The sequence below is a fragment of the Vespa crabro genome, chromosome 11 (assembly GCF_910589235.1).
Source record: "Vespa crabro chromosome 11, iyVesCrab1.2, whole genome shotgun sequence".
In the NCBI taxonomy this organism is placed as follows: Eukaryota; Metazoa; Arthropoda; class Insecta; order Hymenoptera; family Vespidae; genus Vespa; species Vespa crabro.
This window is the reverse complement of record NC_060965.1, coordinates 4,150,514-4,172,136: the sequence shown is the minus strand read 5'-3', so window position 1 is coordinate 4,172,136 and position 21,623 is coordinate 4,150,514. Positions and strand designations below refer to the sequence as shown.

The 21,623-nt window shown below is 39.8% G+C and overlaps 1 protein-coding gene across 1 annotated transcript in view; it reads left to right on the top strand.

Annotated features, from left to right (window-relative positions):
• LOC124427807 (protein dachsous) overlaps positions 1 to 21,236 on the top strand; it is a 297,028-nt gene extending 275,792 nt beyond the window's left edge. The window contains exons 10-17 of the mRNA XM_046971123.1: positions 65 to 415; positions 2,851 to 3,177; positions 3,258 to 3,741; positions 6,887 to 7,832; positions 7,967 to 8,252; positions 12,794 to 13,090; positions 15,813 to 16,269; positions 16,375 to 21,236. Coding sequence (XP_046827079.1) covers positions 65 to 415; positions 2,851 to 3,177; positions 3,258 to 3,741; positions 6,887 to 7,832; positions 7,967 to 8,252; positions 12,794 to 13,090; positions 15,813 to 16,269; positions 16,375 to 18,700 — 5,474 coding nt within the window. The 3' untranslated portion in view covers positions 18,701 to 21,236. The remainder of the gene's footprint in view (positions 1 to 64; positions 416 to 2,850; positions 3,178 to 3,257; positions 3,742 to 6,886; positions 7,833 to 7,966; positions 8,253 to 12,793; positions 13,091 to 15,812; positions 16,270 to 16,374) is intronic.
• Positions 21,237 to 21,623: the final 387 nt, after the last annotated feature.

The window sequence follows — 21,623 nt, the reverse complement described above, 5'->3', positions numbered from 1 at the left end:
CTTTTCATTCATTTTAAATATATAAAATTCTTATCGATTTATATCGTTCAATCTAACATTACAGGAGCGACTTTGGTAAGAGTGGTTGCGGTAGATAAGGACGCAGGTGACAATGGTCGCGTATCTTACGTGATTACATCGGGAAACGACGAAGCAAGATTTTCAGTAGGTTATGAGTCCGGTATAGTCAGTCTCACGAGACCCATGATCCGACCTACGGAACTTGAGATCACGGCCAACGATCACGGATCACCGCCACGCAAGGCCACCCTGAAGCTGACCTTGACCCTCGCCGCTGGACAGACCAGAGGACCTCCTCGACTACTGCTTTCCAATCCTGTCGCTCGAATCTCCGAGGATCTTCGAACTGGCGCGTCCGTTATGGACGTTGCTGGACCAGCCATCCTCGATCAAGGTAGGAGATCGCAATGATAATTTATTTCAATAGTCTATAGTAGCCTTCAGAAAATTTGTCGAGCCATTTAAATCCCTTTGATAAATGATAGTTATCCTTTTCAACATTGTTAGAGGAATTAATCGAATTCAAATGGCAATTTTTTTTATTAAAAATAAGCAAGATATTACAGTGATCAAGTTGTAATCTATTCGTACTTTTCTTTTTCACTATCTTCTCAGAATGAACACATCACTCATCATCGTTGAGTTCTAGTTGAAATTACAACCTCGGATATACTATCTTTCATCTCTTTCCCTTTCAATCTCGATCCTCTTGATCTTCGTTTCTTTTAGCAAAGAGATGTACTCTCTTAGTATACTCTATAAGACGCCACCTACACGTACGGACACGCGAAGGGTACATAATCGGAGACCTCGTCCACGAAGGATGTCCGTTCTTGGCTAATAGAAAAGCCCTGCTATGAAAATACCTCGAATAATTGCCTTGATTCCGACCGGTACAAAGCATTATAGTAAATTCAGCGAAATGACTCGCGAGACTTCGTTGAATTTAAGAACGCGATTCCATCGTATCCTTCCTTCTCACGAAACTTCATTTTTCTTCGATAGAAATTAAAAAAAGAAAAAAAAACAAAAAAAAACAAAAAAAAAGTATCTTATATCGTATTACGTATTTAATAAATTATCTTGATCGTTTGTAATATATTGATTAACTTAAACTTAGACATAAAATTAATAGTCATTGAAAATATTCGTCCGTTTATTTATATAAAATTTTTTCTTTGGGAACAAATCGAATGAATTAAAAAAACGATCGCTATTAATTCTCATCTTTCTCTTTCTCTCCTTTTACACGTAAACACTATAGGAATCGTGTTGGTAGGATTTATGAAAGAGAGAATAGGAATCCTGGTAGCTAAGCTCGATACTTAGTAGCCGAAGCAAAGTGCTTGGTAGTAAGCTCGGACAACATAGTATATCGTTCGTTTTGCCCCTTATCTATAGGGGCGCTCGTGTATCAGACGAGCGCATTAGCGCACCCCGACAGAAGCGCCAAAGCCGCGATGTTCCGAAGGACGAGTGTTGCAAGGGGGCAGAGAAAGAGAGTAGAGAGAGAGAGAGAGAGAGAGAGGGTTGGTGGAGGGAGAAAGCTAACGGGCGAAGCAAACGGGGCAAGGGAAAACAATGGCCGCGTATATCATCGTGCCGCCAAGCTGCCGCCAAGCTGTACGCATAGGCCATAGGGCCCATAGGCAAATCACCAAGCAAACACACAACAACGACACACACACACACACACACACTATCGTCTACGATTCTTTCTTTCTCGTATTCGTGCCTGTTCGTAGGTGTGTACACGCAAAGTTTATACCAGTAGGTATATAGGTACCTACCTATCACTGGCACGCACATGCTACCAAACGTGTTTAGCCTTCGCTTTGTTCTAAAACCGCTAAAAATCGACACGAAGATAGCCCGATTTCTTCGTCCTTTGGAATTTAAGCTTCGAACGTGTTTGTCTCCTTTACTCTTCTGGATATACCATGGAAATTTTTATCTTCAAAGAATACCTTTCCTAAAGGATATCTCAACAAAGAAAATATCATCTATTGATTATCCATTTCAATTCGTCGTTCGAATCGAATATACTCGATTTCTTTTCTAATTATATTATATTCTTTATTTTAAACTCGCCGACTTGTATGCAAAGTAGGTTACAAGTGCATCGACATTAAATTTCGAAATAAAAGAAAAATATTGAAGGAGAGAAAAAGAGAGAAATGCGTGTTCGAGAGAGAACTACATATTACTTTATCCAGGCATTAAATTCTTTCGACGGCTCGCACTCCTCTCTTTTTCTTACAAGATCTTTTGCAAAACGTGGGAATTCGTGGGGACTCGTGTTTCTTTTAATAAAAAAGGAAAGAAAGGAGGCGAATGAGATACGGGAAAGAAAAACACAAGATCCTCTTCTTTCGACGAGGCCACCCAAATTCTTCTATCGAACAACGAGTGTTACCTTCTCGTCGATGTCTTATAAAATTTCTCCAATGGCTAATTCTTCTCGATATTAATACAATCTCCATGATACTCGAACAAATGGAAAGAAAAAATTTTGTCGTGTCATCGCGAAAGATATCAAATGATAAAAGGATAGCATAGAGAAAGGAATTTCGTAAAAGATGTAAGTTGTTCGATTTTTCAAAGGAGTGGTCAAGAACGATGTGTGTTTTATTTTCAGCAGGTGAATTCATCCTACCGGTATAGTTACATTCTGAAAAGATAAAGCAGCTGTTTATAATCCCAATCGAATTGAAAGAGATGCTTATCTAATTCCTGTCTACCTTTCTCTCTCTCTCTTTCTCTCTTTCTCTCTTTTTATTTTTCTTTTATTGTTATCGATATCATTAGAGAATGCTTCGCTTCTTCTAGGCAACATTAGCTTCAGCATACCGACAAACGTGGCCGCAGATAAGTTCGCTATTTCACCGAGCGGCCTTGTAACTCTTCGAGGATCATTGGATCGAGAAGAAGTTTCGCAATATTACGTACCGATTGTCGCTAGATCATCGAAACTTTTGGATATCACCACGTTGGAAGTTAAGGTTTTGGATGAAAACGATAACAGTCCAAAATTTCGTGCTGGATCTTGCTATACTTTGGCTATACCAGAAAATGAAGAGAATTCTGTTATTCATACTATTGCCGCCATGGATATCGACGAAGGAAAAAATGGAGAACTTCATTATAGCATAATCGGTAAGAATTACTCTAAAAATCGACGATTTTACGTATAAATTAGGATAATTATTTAAAATTCCTTCTCTTCTCTTTATCAGGTGGCAACATCGGAAATAAATTTACTTTGGATTCCTCGTCTGGTGCATTATCGATGATCAATCTTGACCGAGAAACTGTACCAAAATATGTTTTAACTATATCGGCAAAAGATAAAGGAAGACCAAGTTTAGAAGCTCGTTGTAATCTCACGGTGATTGTTCTCGACGTGAACGATAATGCACCGATCTTTTCACAAAATCAATATACGGAATCTCGTCCTCGTGGTGCACTTCAAATCGATTATAGCGGTTATAGTCTCTCTGGTGGCTTTCAATATGGATCTTCGAATTATCCGACGAGTTATCATCCTGGAAAATACATAGCAACCATTTCGGAAGATGCCGCACCGGATTCAAGCGTTATGTCGGTGAGAGCAACTGATCCTGATCAAGGTGTCAATGGGAAAATAACGTACGCGATTGCTGAAGAAAATAGTTGGTTGTTCAGGGTTGACAATTTAACTGGTGTCATAACAACAGCTGGGTGAGTACCATCCTATTTAACGATCACAATTTTTTTTTAACTACAATATCACAATATTTCATTATATATTCTTAATGTCAATTGAAAATCCATAACAATCGTAAATCCATTCTGATAATCAATGAAAATGTATGATGCTCGTATAGAATAGGTATAATAATACCTTTTCGATTCACGCGTAATCTTTTTTTAGAATACTCGAACCTCCTATAGGAAAAAAACGAACAAGCAATCGTATTGATAGATCAAACAATTAAAACGTCCAATTTGCTTTATGACTTCTAAAGAATTTCATCCGATGAGTTTCTCTCTCACACATACACACACACACACTCTCTCTCTCTCTCTCTCTCTCTCTATCTTGTACGTACAACAGTCTAGAACTTGTCTAGCTTGTACCAAAGAACGTATCTTCGACCAATTTCATCCAAGCGTTAATTGCCGCGACCTTTATTGCGCGATTAGGATCATCATGGAAGGATATTACGTCCGTAATGCTACGTCGTAAAACGTGGAAGCAAAGAGAAAGAGAAGCAAAGAGAGAGAAGAAGACAGAGGGAGAGAGAGGAAGAGAGGGGGAGAAATATAGAGAGAGAAGGAGAAAGATAAAGATAGGCGTAGACTGTGAAAGGTAGACAAAGAGGAAAGCTACTCTCAAGGAATGAAGAAGTCCGGCGATACGGAGAGCAGGGGAGAATGAACGTAGAAAATGTTCTTAGGAAAGTCGTAAAATTATAAAGTCCACTGATGTGCCTCGCTATTGTTGTATTGTAGCCGATTAGATGATTCTGTATGCATAAGCTGTTCATGCGACTCGGGAATGAGAGAGATGAGAAAAAAGATGCCGGCTTTTATCCTCCTTCTCTTTCTCTCTCTTTTTCTTTATTTCCTTATTTATTCTATATCTTTTAGCGATCCGTAGTAATACTTTCCTCTTTTATCTTTTCTTATTTCGATAGCTAAGCAACAAACTCATATCTCGGGATGTCGTTAAAACGAAAAGATTTTTTCATGGCTTCCGTCTTTCTTATGGTTCACGGTAAGGTCACGTTTCGCTAATTAATTGATGATTTCAACGTAAACGCAATGAACTTTGATCTTAGTCTTGCGGTATGTCGGTCTTCATAGAGTTTTTGTCGTTAAACGTTCGTTGATAATAATGTTCGATCTGGCATCGTAGGCTTCATTCGAATATTTAATTATACGTTGAAAGGAACAAAGAGAAAGAAAAAAAGAGAAAGAAAGAAAGAGAGAGAGAGAAAGAGAGAGAGAGAGAGAGAGAGAAAATCTTTGCTGGTAAAACCTTCCGTGAACGGTGCACGCTTTTAACGATCGTATCTTGCTCACGGGCGATCCATAAAGATAATCTTTAAGATAAGGTAGATAACCGTAAGAGATTCTCTCTCGTGCCGTCGAGTTGTTTACTTAGAACGAATGCTCAACTTACGCATAATGAAATCGTTTCTTCGTTAAACCGAATACCAAGTCGAATTGTACTTATCAATAAATTCCTTCGTACTTGGAAAAGCACTAGAGAAGGATAGAATTTTAATGTATTTTTATTTAACACGAGGCATTAAAGGTAACACAAAAAAATTTCCGTCGTATTACGTATCACAGACCTAATTTAGAAAACAAGGGGTTAATCCCAACCAAGCCGGACACTCGTTAGACCTTTTGTTTATTAATCCACGTTTCTCAAGAGCCTCATACTCCTCTTGTCTCTTCTTCTTTCGTCTCTTTAGAAGACGCTCAACGGTGCGAGCGAAGGTAGAGAAAGATCGACCGTAACAAGACGGAACGCGAAGGGGTGGGGGGAAAGAGAGAGAGAGAGAGAGAGAAAGAGAAGGGGATGGTATTCGTAGCTGCGAAGGAGGAAGGCAAGGGCGTACTTTTGCGGCACGACAGCCGTGTGTCATTTCAGCGGGACACCATGTGGCATTTCAATGCATTATTTCAACCGGCAAAAAGGCTGATATGCAAAACGAGATCCCTAGTCCGGTTGGTCTCTTACCGTCTTCCTTTCTCTCTCTCTCTCTCTCTCTCTCTCTCTCTCTCTCTCTCTTTCTCTTTCTCTCTGTCTCTCTCTCTTTCTTTCTTTTCGAACGATCAGTAGCCAGCCAAGCCGCACTTTCGTATCGCGTTGTTACTGTTGTTGCCGTTATTGTTGTTGTTTCCACTGTTGTTACCTTTGAAAGCTAACAGCGTCTGCCGCCACCCTGGGCAACTCGAAGGTGTATAGAACATTCTTCTTCCTCGTTCATTTTCTGGACCACCCGGTAGATACAACGTAAATTCTCCAGTCGGATCTGGTCCTCGTTAGATCGACGAGATAGTATGGATTCGACGCATGATCGGAGTTCGTCCGATTTTGCCAGTATGATTTGGACAAAGCTCGTGATCTTCTCTTCTTATTTCTTCTTGTCTTCGTCGGTGTCCCCTTCGAAGAAAAGTTCTTCGCGAAGCCATTAACGCTCGTGCCGAGTCAAAGGAGACACCGAAATACTTTGTAAGCTATCTTGATCTCATGCAACTCGAGCAGCCCATTTAGAACGATTTGCTTGGGGTTTGGCTAACGAGGTAAAACAGACGAGAGAAGTTTGTATTTTACGTAAGAAGCAATGACGACAACGAGGAAAAAAGGAAAAGGGTTTATCGGGAATTGAATCGATCACAGTTCGAAAATGATAATTCACGCATTCCTTTTCTGCGAGTCCATACGATTAAAGACGCGTATCGGTCCAACAGCATCCACCGCGGTGGATCCGCAGAGTTATGGTAATGGTGGACGTGGATTACACAAGATCGCCGTGCGCGATTAAGGTTTCCGTCACACAAACAAGCTACCCGCCACGGAGCCGCCATCTCCTACTTAAATCCGGACTTCCATAACCCCCGTCGACGTTTCCCTTGTCGATTCGTACTATCGCTTATTTCTCGATGAATCGCCCAATGAAAACTTACGAATGACAGAAAGTGATAAATTCGAGCCATATTCGGTGTGACATATTTTATCGTATTCCAAGTTTTACCGTGTTAACAGTCGATTATGAGTGTATGAAATGTATGTACTCCTTGACAAAAAGCAAGAATCTCTTAGGATAGTATTTACTTAAAGTGTAAGTATCTTTATTGGTAATTTCAGACCGCTCGATCGAGAACGTCAGAGTTCGTTCAACTTCCTAGTCGTAGCAACGGACAGTGGAAAATACGACGCAAAGAGCACGTCGATACCGATCGAGATCACCATCACTGACGTAAACGACAACGCTCCGGTTTTCGAGGAATATCCGTTCCGTGCTAGAGTATCTATAGGTACTCAACCTGGTCAGAATATTCTTCGAGTCGTTGCAAAGGACGCTGATCAGGGTGCCAACGGAGAGGTCGTTTATTCATTTTTGCACGAACAAGAAAAACCAAAATTTCGGATACATCCAAGTACGGGAGTAATCACAGCAACTTTGTCATTATCTCAAGACAACGGAAAGACCTATCGATTGGAGGTCCTAGCACGAGACAAAGGAAATCCACCAAAAAGTGCTAAAGGTCTGATTGAGGTTCAAGTAGGAGAACCAGCCGATTTAGCGCCAGCTCTCAAATTTCAAAATGAAACCTACGACGTGGTGGTCCAAGAAAATTCCTTATCTGGTACCGACATCGTTCAGATAACTGCGGTTCGTTCTGACAGCAGGAGACAACACGTATCCTATTCGATAGGATCTGGAAACGACTTTGGGACATTCGCCATCGACGAAGATACAGGATTATTACGTGTGAATGATCCAAGTAGACTGGATGCCGAGCTTTGGAACGATCTAACGGTGAGACCAAACGACGAACAACCCGACGAAGGCCGTACGAATGCCTGGGGAAGATCTCTTGAGAATCAGCAGCCTAAGGAAGAACCGAGAGAGAGTTCAAAGCACACGCTGACTGTCGTGGCTAGAACGACGGGACCGGATTCCCTGGAGGCCTATGCCAAGGTCGTTGTCAGGGTCTCCGACGTGAACGACAATCCACCGATCTTCACACAAACGCAATACTCCGCGACTGTACTCGAGGGTAACACTAAAGGAGATTTCGTGGTCAAGGTAAGAGAAAAATCGAAAGTATACTGGGTGATTTGTTTTAACGGGAATAGAAAGAAAAAAAAAACTATTTTAAAGTTAAAATGAGAAACTTAATACGTGTATTCCTTTATTTTATAATTATTTTAATATTATAGCTATCAGCGAGCGACGCAGATCAAGGATTGAACAGCAGAATTCTCTATCACATTGTTGACGGTAATCCCGACAATGCTTTCACCATCAGTCCACCTTACAGTGGAATAGTTCGGACCAATATAGTACTCGATCGTGAGATCCGCGAGAAGTATAGATTAACAATCATTGCTACCGATCAAGGAAACCCACAATTGACTGGCACAGCGGCTCTTAGCGTCAGAGTAATCGACATCAATGACAATCATCCAACCTTTCCCGAACACAACATTATCTCCGTATCCGAAGGTAAGTAAAAAAAAAAATAAAAAATAAAAAATAAAAATAATAATAATAATAATAAATAAATAAAAAAATAAAGAAAAGATATAAATTCGGAGACTCGTCGTTTACTAAGGCAGTCACTAAGAAGTATTTTCTCAGAGATTTATAGGAAGATGTGGAATACCGTAGCCCGTTTCGATACGGCGCAGTGCACAGTGATTAGCTTCTCCTTTACCACCCCACGCATATGCTGTAATAGCTTAATTACCTTGCTTTAATTAGCCAATAAAGTGGAGCGTTGGATATGAGCAAAGGATATACAAACAGAAATTCCCTGTCTCTTTCAAGAAAGAAAAAAGAGAGCCTTTTTAACGATTCGACGCGCGCACATCTCGCGTTACGAAGAGGTTGTTATTAAAGGGGCGAGTTTCCAGTTTCCAGTCAAGCTCAGTGTGCCTTATTAGCTTACAGTAAAATTATAAGACTTGTCTCTGAGATAATTTACTCGTTAATCGATCCGTTTATAATAAACGATTTTAAAGAATAATAGAAATTTTAGAACGAACCACAATCGTATTACATCATATTTGTTATTACCTATAAATTATGACAATTGATATATCATTCAGTTCTTTTTAATCAAATTCTCCTCGTTAGGAGAGATTTCACGAAGTTTGCCAGTAGCAAATTCCGTGTTCAATCTACGACAAGGGCCGACCGAAGTAAATACGGTTCGGGTTTCAATCGTCGGCCTCGCGTGCTCGTCTTCACGTGCAGGTCTCTCGAAATCTAGCCGCTCCTATGCGGCGGCAGGTTAACCGGTCGCAAGGTCGCCCACGCGAAGAGAGAAAGAGACGTTCATGCAAGACGAAGTGTGGCACGGTGATCCCCGTGCTAAGAACCAAGAAGCAGAAAGGATCTCGTCTCGTGCAACAGAAAGAGAGAGATGCTTATATATATATATATATATATATATATATATATATATATATATATATATATATAATACAGCATACAGAATATATATAATATATATATATATATATATAATGCAGCAAAAGAGCGAGAGAAAGGGTTAGGTAAAGAAGGATGAAAACGTAGAAAGAAAAGGTAGAGAAAGAAGAGGTACTACGAAGTGAGGTGGGAGTACGCTTTGCTCTCCAAGTATAAAGTTAAGTGGTAAAGGATTTATGCTGGCATTAAAGTCCGACTGTTCGGAACAATCTGCATAACTTAGGGCACGCTGCCGATGCGGGTTTCGTGGCTAACCATTTCTCTCCTTCTTCGACGTCGTCCCTCCTCTTCCTCCTACCCTCCTACTCCATTCACTTTCCCTCTCCGGAGTTCTTACTTGACGGATACGATTCAATGTTCTTGAACGTGTCCCGATCGAATTTATTTGTAATGTACATGAATCGAGAGAGTAGAAACACCCGATTGGTTTATTCAATAATATTAACAATTCATAAAGTACGTGCCGAGAAAATAATGGTACACTTCGAGAAAAGAAAATAATAAAATAAAAGATATATATATATATATCTTTCTAAAGATATATATATATATATATATATATATATATATATATATCTATATATATATATCTATATATATATATCTATATATAATTCCAAGAGAACAGAAAATAAGGTCTCGTAATCGTTCGTTTAAGAACAAGACTATCTTCCTTTCCTTCGTCATGAAGAATCCCGATAACGATCTTATAATTTGGATGATCCTTAATTCAACTCCATGCTAATTGTCGAGACAAGTAAACGAGGCTTACCCTCTCCACATACGTATTCCTTACCCACCTCCTCGTCCATCCTCCCCCTTTTTTCTTCGAAAACCTCGAAGCCTTTCTTCCACCATCCAAGAAGAAGCTCGCGCGTTTGTGTACTCACGCGCCGATGGCGTAACGCGAGATTACTATCTAATTTGTATCGCCATAAAACTTGAAGCCGGTGTAAACGAGGCTACCTACCACTTCTGTCCGCGATGCCGTGCCCGATAGAATTTATTTAACACCGCCCGCACTCGTGCACAACGAAAGGGGACTCGTACACGGAAAGGAGGATATCCCGGTAGCGAGTTAGCGCCGCGGATCTTTTCAGCCACCTGCAAGAACGCCGTAGAAATGTCACTCGGACGAACGGGGGTCTGATTAAGGACCGATTAAGAATCTCCTCTGTTCTCTTCGTAAAACCTTAAGCTTTCTCTTTCTCTCTTTTTCTTTCTTATTCTCAAAGACGATCTCATCGTACGATTAATAAAGGAAAATACTATTCGTTTAATTCCCAATAATTTTCCTCGTTACAAGACTTGAAACGATAAGCGATAGAAATTCGATTATCTTTATAGGATTTTAATTCGTGAGGAGATCGTTTTGCCCCTTCGGAAAATATGTTCGATGCAAAGAACATATCGATACCTTAGCCTTTTTGCTTCACTCTCTCTCTCTCTCTCTCTCTCTCTCTCTCTCTCTCTCTTTCTTTCTTTCTTTTTCTCTCTGCTTCTCTCAGGATTTCCTCCGAGCGTAAATCCCCAACGTCGAGGCGATAATCATTAGGGTCTCTCGAAACGGAAATCGTCTCTATCGTGTCTCGAATGGCTACCCGTATGTACCTTTCGCCGGTACGCAACAAGGTCGAATTTTAACGTGGCACGTAGTAATCGTTCTTTATTACCCCGCCCCGGAATAAGAAATTTAATTACCCGTTGCCTTAGAATAAGAGGCGCGGTCGGTGCTTGATAACTCGGAGACTCGCTCGGGTTCTTGCTTGGAGGGCCTTCCACGTGCGCCCATAGCTCGAGCGCGCGACCCTAACGCCAGGGGAGGATTTAATCGAAGGCATCGATCGATTCCGAAAGTAGCATTGACATGAGATATCGAAACAATGGTAGACCACCGACGAGTAGATTTTCTTCCGTACAAGGAACACGTCGACCATCTTATTTCCATCTTGAGATTCCATCCTGGGATATACGCAGATCCGGGAGCTTCGAAGTAATCGGAATTAATTTTATACGCGGATAAGAGTTGCGTAGCTCTCTCTCTCTCTCTCTCTCTCTCTTTCTTTCTTTCTTTCTCTCTCGTACGTCCTTTATCCTTAATCTCTAAGATTCATTCTCTTTGAGATAAAAGTAGTCCAATGCTTGAACGTTCGTCATTAAATGATCGTTAAAACGAGATCATTCGGTAATCCTTTTCTTTGTATACGTATGAGTAGCCTATTTAGCGTCGAGATTAAAGGGAACGTTTATAATCTTCGCATCGTCTTTCATCGTTTCAATTCTAATACCCGCATTTCGAGAACGTAAATTTTGCTCTCTGACAATATCTTTCTCCAACAGTTACGAGTTACGAGGTTGGAGGGGAAATTCAAAAGATTAGTCGATACGTAAAGCACACTCGAAACCGATTTACACGACTTTAACGATCCACGGTGAAATTTATGAACGGATTCAGCCGCGTGCCAACTAGTTGCCGAGGCCCCCTCGGACACGTCGCGTTCCTACGGAATAATTCTTTCATCGCCGCAGGTGTTGCAAGCGAGTCGATGTTGCTGACTGCAGTGCGAGTCTCGTGGAATCGAATTCGAATGTCCCGCCGATGTCATCCATTTTCACGCGCTTCTTTTAAATCTCATAGGGACGGTCGATCACACAATTATTTACACGATTTTACATACGAACACATTCGTACATTTTTATCGTTATTCATGTTTTACATTTATTTATTTATTCCTTTATTTATTTATTTATTTATTTAACGAATAGAGACGTTCGTAAAATTCTATTACATTGTCGTGAAGAATGACGAATAATGAGAAACTTGAAAGGGGAGGGGAGGGGGGAAGGGGATGTTAATATCGATCGATGAAGAAATTTTTACGAGAATAAACGTCAAAGGCTCGTTACGCTTTTATGAGCTACGAAAAATTATTACGTCTCAACAAAATGAAACTCGTCGAAAAGATTTAAACAACAGCCTCGCAATTCGCTACTCGCGACAACTCTCGAACGATCTCATTGCTGAGAAATCCATCTCATTCTCTAGAGTGCTTCTTTTGCTCGAGCGAGATAAAACGTTGCGATAGTAAGAATCCAATGCATTTTAAACGTGACTCCTTTGAAGCGAGTTCCTTGCCATCGCAAAATGGCGCCACTCGATGAGAAAAGAAAAAGAAGAAAAGAGAGACAAAGTCGATGCTCGAGTTTCGTATCGGAAAAGATCGTTGTCGTTGACAAAGCGAGACGAGAGATGTCGAATGAAAAGAATAAAAATCAATTCTTAGTAATGAACAAAGAGGAATAACATTTTTGCGATAAGTCCTTCAGTAATAGTTAATATTAAAGTCTCATTGTACTTGGATCAAAATGTTTCAATGGTCAATACATATTAATTTAAGAATAATCTACCATTATATTTATAATATATATAATGAAATTATGATTAAACGTCAATACATATATATATATATATATATATATATATATATATATATATTTCTTTCTTTTGATCGTAAATAATATAATTCCTTACAATATTTTTAATTTGACAGGTACTGCAGTAGGAAGCGTGTTAACGACCATAACAGCGAACGACGTGGACAGTTCACCTGCATTGATTTATCGCTTCAGCAATACAACTGATCCAGGTCCATTCAGCATTGACAGATATGGTGGAAAAGTAATTTTACGAAAACCATTGGATGCAGAAACGAAATTCGAATATACTCTTCGTGTAATTGCAAGTGATGGCATACACGAAGCTACAACAGACATGACCGTACGAGTTGCTGATCTGAACGACAACGCGCCAAGATTTCAGCAAACCGCCTACGTCGCAACGCTCTCAGGTTGGTATCTAACCCTTTGTACGTAGGTTAGAGAAAAAAGAAAGAAAGAAAAGGAGAATGAAAGAAAAAGAGAGAGAGAAAAAAAATACTGATCGAGTGCGATCTCCTTTTATCGGGCCAAACCAAGATGCTGCGTCCTTTGATTTATCTCAAAACGATGCTTTTTCGAGATTACTCGTCGGCCTTCTTCTCCAACTGCCATATTTACTATCGGTGGACCGTATCCTGTTTCAAGTTCTATGTTATATCATTCGATAGCCTTTGTCGACCATAAAGATCATAAGATTTTCTCAGATACATCGACGATTCGATTCCAATAAATTGTTCTACCACTCGCTCTCTCTTTCTCTCTCTTTTTATTTTTCCCTTTTATCGATGATATAACCATGTGGGAACGTTTCATCGTTTTTAGTTCGCGTACAATTGCATTTATCTGAGAACACGATAACGAGATAAACGATTAATCGTCTCTCACAAATCCGAGGACAATCCCATTTATATAATAGTTTATCGGAATTATAATGCTTACTCTTTTCTGCTTCACGTAATAATTCGATCTTCCAAACACGAGGAAATTAAAATGAAAACTATCGACACTCGTGAAAAACAAAAAAAAAGAAAAAAAATTCGCAGCTTGATAACCAAGCCGATGATTTCAGTTTTTTCTTGCATGCATTTTGCCTTTGAAGGACGAAGAAGAAGTAAGAGAAAAGAATGAAAGATAGAAAGAGAGAGAGAGAGAGAGAGAGAGAGAGAAAAAGAGAAAGAGAAAGAGAGAGAGAGAGAGAGAGAGAGAGAAAAGAGAGAAACTTGGAGCGAGACCCCTCGGTGCGAAATAAACGCGCGTTTAAAAACTGGTTTTTAGTAGACACGCGTTGTCCTGTTGCCCGTGTTCCAAACTCGAATTGACACCGCGCCAAGATAAAGCGCGCAAGGAAGAAGAGGAAGAGAGAGAGGGAGAGAGAGAGAGAGAGAGAGAGAGAGAGAAAGCGATGAAAAGCTAGCTGCAAAAGAGAAGAGAGACGAACTCGAGAAGAAGGGAAAGAGAGAAGGAGATGGTAAAGAGAGAGGATAGTGTGGGGTGAGGCGGTGAATTGCAAACGTCTCGCACATAAATAAACGCGGAGACACCGTTTGCGAGGCAGCCGAAAAGCCGCCTTCGTTGCAACCACCGGCCGAGATCACTGGCTTCGAAGCCTCTCGAAACTTATTAAAAATACATAGGCCTGCGCCTAATGGTGTATTTATTTGCTGAAGAGTAGAAAACAGGGTAAACTTAGATTGGCAGGAGGATTCTCTAGAACATGGTGGGGAAGATCTTACGAATTTATCTCTTATTTCTTTTTTTATGTTTTTCGACTATCCCCCTTGTTCTTCCTTTGGTTTTTGCTCATCGTGAATTCGCGAAAAAGTCTTGCAAAAGTTTAATAGATAGATTGTCCAAATTGAAGGAAAAAAAAAGAAGAAGAAGAAGAAAAGAAAAAAAGAAAAAAGATGATAAAATCGTGGCGTTTTCTACAAGATGTTTGCAACTAAAGAACACGTGAGAACTTGGGATGGTCTCATGATACAATGAGAATTCGCAAACCGGGTTCTCGTCTGGATCTTACGCACTTGGCAATAATTATACGGTCCGTCCCTCTCGAAAGGGTTTAAAGTTCCTTTTGCCATCGTTCGAGGTCGTCCTACCACCTCACCTCCGAACATCCCCCAAAGGGCAACCGCGAGCTTTATATGCTCCTTATTTCCGATCCTACCTACCTTCCTCCTTGGCCTCTCGCTTTACGCCGCGGCTTGGCACATTAATGCCGAGTTATCCGACGATTTGAAACGCATCGAAATGATTTTTGTGCGCACGGGGCCCTGGCCAGGCCCAGGGCTTCACCGAGCGATTTATATAACTGGTTATTATTTCATACTTCCGTTCGGTCCGATGTCAGGACGGCTTATCCTCCTCCTTCGTCGGGAATGAGCCAAAGAAGAAGAAGAAGAAGAAGAAGCAGAAGAAGAAGAAGAAGAAGAAGAGGAAGAAAAAGATGAAGAAAGGGAGAGAGAAGGAGGATGAGAAAAAAGATGAGAAGGAGGATGAAGAAGAGGATGAAGAGGAGGATGAGGACGTAGCTGGAAGAAGAAGAGCCCGAGGGTACTTGACCTCGACGCGCGTGATCTCTCGATCCTCTCTCGAGAACTCTTTTTGAGAGGTCCTGCGGCCTCCTACGATTCGATAATCGATTCTCACCGAGCGCGACGTAAGCGTTTCTCTCCTCTCCCTAACGCTTTTCGGTGTCGCCAAGACGCACTCTCGGTAGAAGAAGAGGAAGAAGAGGAGGAAGAAGAAGAAGAAGAAGAAGAAGAAATCGCGTCCCATGTCCGACGCGACAATAATTACGTGCTGGAAAATTTATTATCAGATCTTTCGAGCGTCATTCACGTGAATTATCGTCTTTGGGGTTCTTGAGAACTCTTCTCTCTTTCTTCTTCTCTCTTTTACTCTCACTTCCAGTCACAATGCTTTAAAGGACGAGTAGAATATGTTTTCTAATGGAGCGGATCGGTTAGGCCGAAAGAAAAAAAATTCTCTTCCTCTTCGTCTAATACGTGTTGCATTTAGCATGGTTAATTTTATGCGTGGGTGCCGTAAATGTTGCGCCGTGATTACAATTACACGCTTTGTTCACGTTTGTTTAACTCCCCTTGTCTTTTTTCTTTTTATTTTCTTTAGAGGGACATGGTGGTCTGCAAGAAATACTCACGGTTAACGCAACTGATGACGATTTCACCGAAGACAACAGCAGAATACGATATTATCTTTTACAACCCGTCAAAGGTTTTACCGTTCATCCAAGCACAGGTGTATTGACAGTTAATCGTACGGCCATACCCAGACCATTGCCAAAAGAAGTAGAACTGACAATCGTGGCCGAGGATCATGGTAAACCATCAGCTTCAGCGACTTGTTCGGTCGTTGTAAGACTCAGCAGCCTTAAGAACACTTTGCCCGGACGAGAATACAAGATCAATGCGAAAGAGAACTCATCGAGGGGCAAGACTTTGATGAGATTATCGGATGTCGATCTTTTGGACGGTGCTATCGTCGCTGGCGACGAGACTGGAGTTTTTGAAGTGTCCAGAGGAAGGTTGATCTTAGCTAAACCCCTCGATCGAGAAATGAAAGACATGTGAGTATTTCATTCCAAAAGAAAAAAAAAAAAAAACAAAAAAACAAAAAAATCGTCATTATTTCACCTATACGTTCAATTGCTTATATTTCTTTTTTCTTTTAGATATACACTTAGACTTGGTTCGAGAGATGAGAATACGACAATGGGTTCCTTGGTTGGAGATGAACTTGTCACAGTAACAGTTATCGTCGAAGACATAAACGACAATTATCCAAGTTTCCTTGAAGAATTATATCAAGTATCGATTAAAGAAGATGCAGCATTTGATAGTACCGTAGCTATGTTACATGCCAAGGATGACGATTTAGCTGATACACCAGCAGCCATTTTGACGTACGATATCACGTCGGGAAACGATGCGGGACTCTTTCGTGTGGAAAAAACTACCGGTGCTATTTTGGTGAATGCAACGCTCGATTGCGATTTAGAGCCTGAGGTTTATAATCTCGTTGTCATGGCATGTGACAGTGATCCCTCGTCACCTCTTTGTGCTCTGGCAAGACTCAGAATTCGTTTGGAAGATGTGAACGATAATTCTCCAAAATTCCCTGTTACGGAATATCTTGAATTCGTTGGTGAAAATGAACCAGCTGGTACTATCGTTTTCTCAGCTAGAGCATCCGATCTAGACCGGGGTATATTTGGTTCTTTGAATTATTCCATCGTATCGGCAGCTGCTACAGGCTTCTCTGATATCGATGACAGCTGGAAATTATTTGAGGTTGATGCAAAATCAGGAACTGTCACGACGTGCGCTACATTTGATTATGAACAACGGAATCGTTATGCTTTCACATTGCGAGCAACTGATATGGGTGGTCGCACGGCTGCAGTCAGAGTTAGAGTAGAGATTGAATCGAGAGATGAATTCTTTCCGCAATTTACTGAGAAAATGTACAAATTTGGAATTCGAAGTGGTTCCCAAATGATGCCAGGCACTGTAATAGGTCACGTAACTGCTACCGATCGTGATAAAGGACCAGATGGAAGAGTAGTGTATCAATTGACGTCACAACATCCGTATTTTAAATTAAATCGTACTACTGGTGCATTAATCATCAAACAAAAATTAATGCATATGGATATGGATGTTGAAGGATCTTCTAGATTAGTAGTAAGCGCCAGTTCCGGAAGACAAGGCTCTTTGTCAAATAGTACGGTTGTAGAAATCACTTTGGTAGATAATAACAGTAGTGATTCCAGAGGAGTAACTGCTATGGCAATACCAAATGATGTTGAATCGAATATGGCCGTTGCTGCATCGAATGGTTTACCTGATTGGGCACTTGGTCTTTTGATAGCTCTACTTCTTTTGGTTCTTGCATTTGGCGCTATATTTTTGTATTTTCACTTACGAAATCGTCGTCACAAAAAACCTGGGACAAAGCCAGGTTTAAACGGAGAAAGCAACGCCACTGCCTCCAACAGTTATGTGGATCCCAGTGCTTTCGATACTATTCCTATCAGAAGCGTCGTTGGAGTAGGTGGAAGCGGAAATGGAGGTTCTGCTGGAGGTGGTGGCGGAGGCGGTGGTGCCTCGTGTCAATTCGCACCACCGAAGTACGATGAGATACCACCGTACGGAACTTCAGGTCAATCAGGTCAACAACAAGCTACATCTGAACTTTCGGGTAGCGATCAATCTGGATCATCCGGACGAGGATCAGCCGAGGACGACGGTGAAGACGAAGAAATAAGAATGATTAACGAGGGACAACAAACGGGAGATTCAGCGAGCGATTTGTCCGTTCACAATACACAGGAATATTTAGCTAGGCTAGGTATCGTCGATCCACCGGCTGGTACTCCGAGAAGACCACCGGAAGCTCTTCCTTTAGATAGCTTACATCTATTTGAAGACGAAGCTACGACAGAAGCAGACATCGCTACTTTGATATATGGAAAAATTGGTGAATCTGGAAGACCTACGTCTGGTCTCGAAGTACCTGGTGGACCCAGCATGAACGGTTCCTTAAGCTCCATCGTTCATAGTGAGGAAGAACTTACTGGGTCTTATAATTGGGATTATCTTTTAGATTGGGGTCCTCAGTACCAACCATTAGCTCACGTTTTTGGTGAGATTGCTAGGCTCAAGGACGATGCTGCCAGTGTACAAAGCGGGAATTCTGGTAGCAGTGGTAGAGCTAAGTCTGTACATAAAGCACCGCCGCCACCTCTTTTAACTTCTGTTGCCCCAAGATCGCTAGCAGCTCCGGCTTTGGCCAGAGCTATCTTACCAAGATCACCAATAAGTCATGATGCTTCCACTTTTCCCTCGGCTGCTCTCAGTCCAAGTTTCTCACCATCCTTATCACCATTGGCTACTAGGAGTCCAAGTATCAGTCCTTTAGTTCCACCTGCAACGCAGAGAGCCAGTCAAAGTGCCAACAGAGGTATCCCCGTTACCAACGCTGAATTGAGGATCTAAATTAATTATTCGAATTTATGGAAGAATATTAAAATTTTTAGTGTACATTAAACTAATGATTTACGCTTTTTTCGAGATCAATATCCATAAAAAAAAAGTGTTTGTGTAAACGATCATTTATATACTAATTAATTTGAAAACCGGTTGAGACTCTTCATTAAAACAAATCGAACGTGATAGTTTGTATTGATTGGTGCTGTTGGATAACGAAGCCTGTATTGTGAGTGAAGTGTCGATAAATGAATACTGTAATATTTTTTTTAAGTGAATGAATGTGTCCTTTTGCTCCTTGCATGCATAATACTTTCTATTCGCGTGTATGTAATAGAATTTTTGTTTTAAAATGTTTTCGTTTCAAGGAGTTAGGCCATTCTCTTAATGATCATTGCGATGAAATGTGCCTGTTAAAAGAACTTGTATTAAATGTAAAAGAACAACTTCCATAGTAAATAATAATTTATAGATTTTTATTCGTCGCGAATGTTAAAGGTCGTTTACAAAAGGAACGCGATAGGACGAATAAATCTGATGATAAGAAAAACCGCGAGAAGAAGACTGATCGCATTTTTAAGAAGAGCATTCAATAGGATGTATTATTGTATAATATTATTTCGAACGATCGACGTCTTAACGATAGTTAATAAACAAAAGAAAAAGAATACTCGAGCGAAATTGTACATACGAAATTAGTTAAATGTTTAAGTAAACGTGTAAATAATAATTAACTCGACGCGAATAGTAAGAAAACTCGCCGTATAATCAAAAGAAAATAAAAATGGTCTAGAGACTGTCCGTAAAGGAGAAAAATCAAAGCGGTCACAACGCGTTCAACGAAATAATACGCTCTTGTACAATAAAATTAAATTCCTGTAATAATTTTTAATAATGATTCGATCGACGTTAAGTTGATCGATAGCGTTTCTTCTTTCATCGAACGCGTCGTGCTCGTTCGCATAATCAATTAAGACATTGTCGCGATCGTACTGATCGCTATAAAATATTCGCGGCAATGTGACTTTCAAAAACATCTTTTTCTTAATATCCTTTTTAATTTTCTATCATCTCTTTTCCTTCTTTATTTCTCTCTCTCTCTTTCTCTCTTTCTCTCTCTCTCTCTCTCTCTCTCTCTCTCTCTCTCTTTCTCTCTCTCTCTCTTTTCTATCTCTTTCTCTCTTTTTTTCTTTTTTTTCCTCTCTCGTCCGACTCTCGATAAAAATCTCGATGTAACGAGAGCCGGTTGTCATCTCTTTCAAATAAATGAATATAGATACTCATCGACGAATATAGATAATGTCATATTTTGTATAAAAAAAAAAAAAAGAACGTTCTCTCATTCCATTGTACAAAGACTCTTCCGAGCCGAGGAGACCCACTTTAGTGGGATTTAATTAAATGAATTTTTTAACAAAATTATCAGCTGTACTTACTTACCATCATTATAAACTCTCAATTACTTTTCTCTCGTTTTCAATTGCAGGGGATTTAAAGAAATACAGGAAACAAGGGAAAAATAATCAAGAAATGCGAAAGATTTTCTCCACGTATAAACCTGTATTTTATTATACAACACGTTAAGATGTTATATCTATATTAACACGTAGTCTTTGGATACCTTTGATAATTTGATAATTTAATTAGTTATTTATTTCTTTTTTTTCTTTTCTTTTTTTTTCCTTTTCTTTTATTCTTTTTCTTTTTTGGTTATTGTGTTAGTGTATTTTAAATTATTCATTTTACGAACACAGACAGAACGAAATTGTTCTTTCATCTCATTCAGTTATTCTGAACGCGAGCGTAAAAGGAATTATATCAAATAATTTTGATTTAGCAATTAAACGTGCGAAGATGTGTCAATAAACAAATGAAGAAATCGATCGAGCGGAACACCGGCTTTATTGTATCTAAAATTATCGAAGCCTTCAAAGAGTGACAAAAAGGTGTGATCATTGGTCTCTAATCAATACCGTGTACACCGGTAAAGCGTTTTTATGGTACAAATCGTTGGCCAGCTCGCATGAAAGTTCCACAAGGATCGGAGAAAAAAAAAAAAATAAAAAAAAAAAAAGAAAGAAAAAAATAGTAAAAGTCGAACTCGCCTCTTTTCAAGTCCGTACGGATTAGATAACGTACGACCCTACGTAAATGCTACGTACTCGAAATAGTTTGTACATTGAAACAGCCTCTACGATAAAACACGTATCGACCTACCTATTTAATTTGTCTAAAATTAGCGAAACCTTGTAGGAATCGTTTACCCATAATAATACATTATGCCGATGAAAAAGACGATAATATTTATCGTATGGCGTGTCCAGTCTTGATTATCGGTCCATTGAGGAACCTAACTAATTAACTTACTCTCCCTCACTCTCACTCTATCTCTTTCTCTCTCTCTCTTTCTCTCTCTCCCTTTCGCTCCATCTCTCTCGCTCCATTTCTCTCTCTCTCTCTCTCTCTCTCTCTCTCTCTCTCTCTCTCTCTCTCTTTCTCTCTTTTAACATCAAGATAAAAATTGCAATGATTTTCTGTTCTCGGACGAAACACTAACGACACTTTCCTCGATAACTCGTGAACGATGACAAAAGTGGGATGCGTATATTGTTCTTTCGTTTAAATGCTATATGTATGTATATATACATATATATATATACATATATATATATATATATATATATATTTATATACGTAGATATATGTATATGTATGTATGTATATACATATGTGTGTGTGTATATGTGTGTGTATATATATATATATATATACATATATACATATATATATGTGTATATATATATTTATATATATATATATATATGTATGTATATGTTATTGGAAGGCGAGCTGTCTTACTGTGAACCACTCTAATTATAAAAGTGAGACAGAATTATTATCTTGATTAATCGTCGTTCATCACATCGTCACT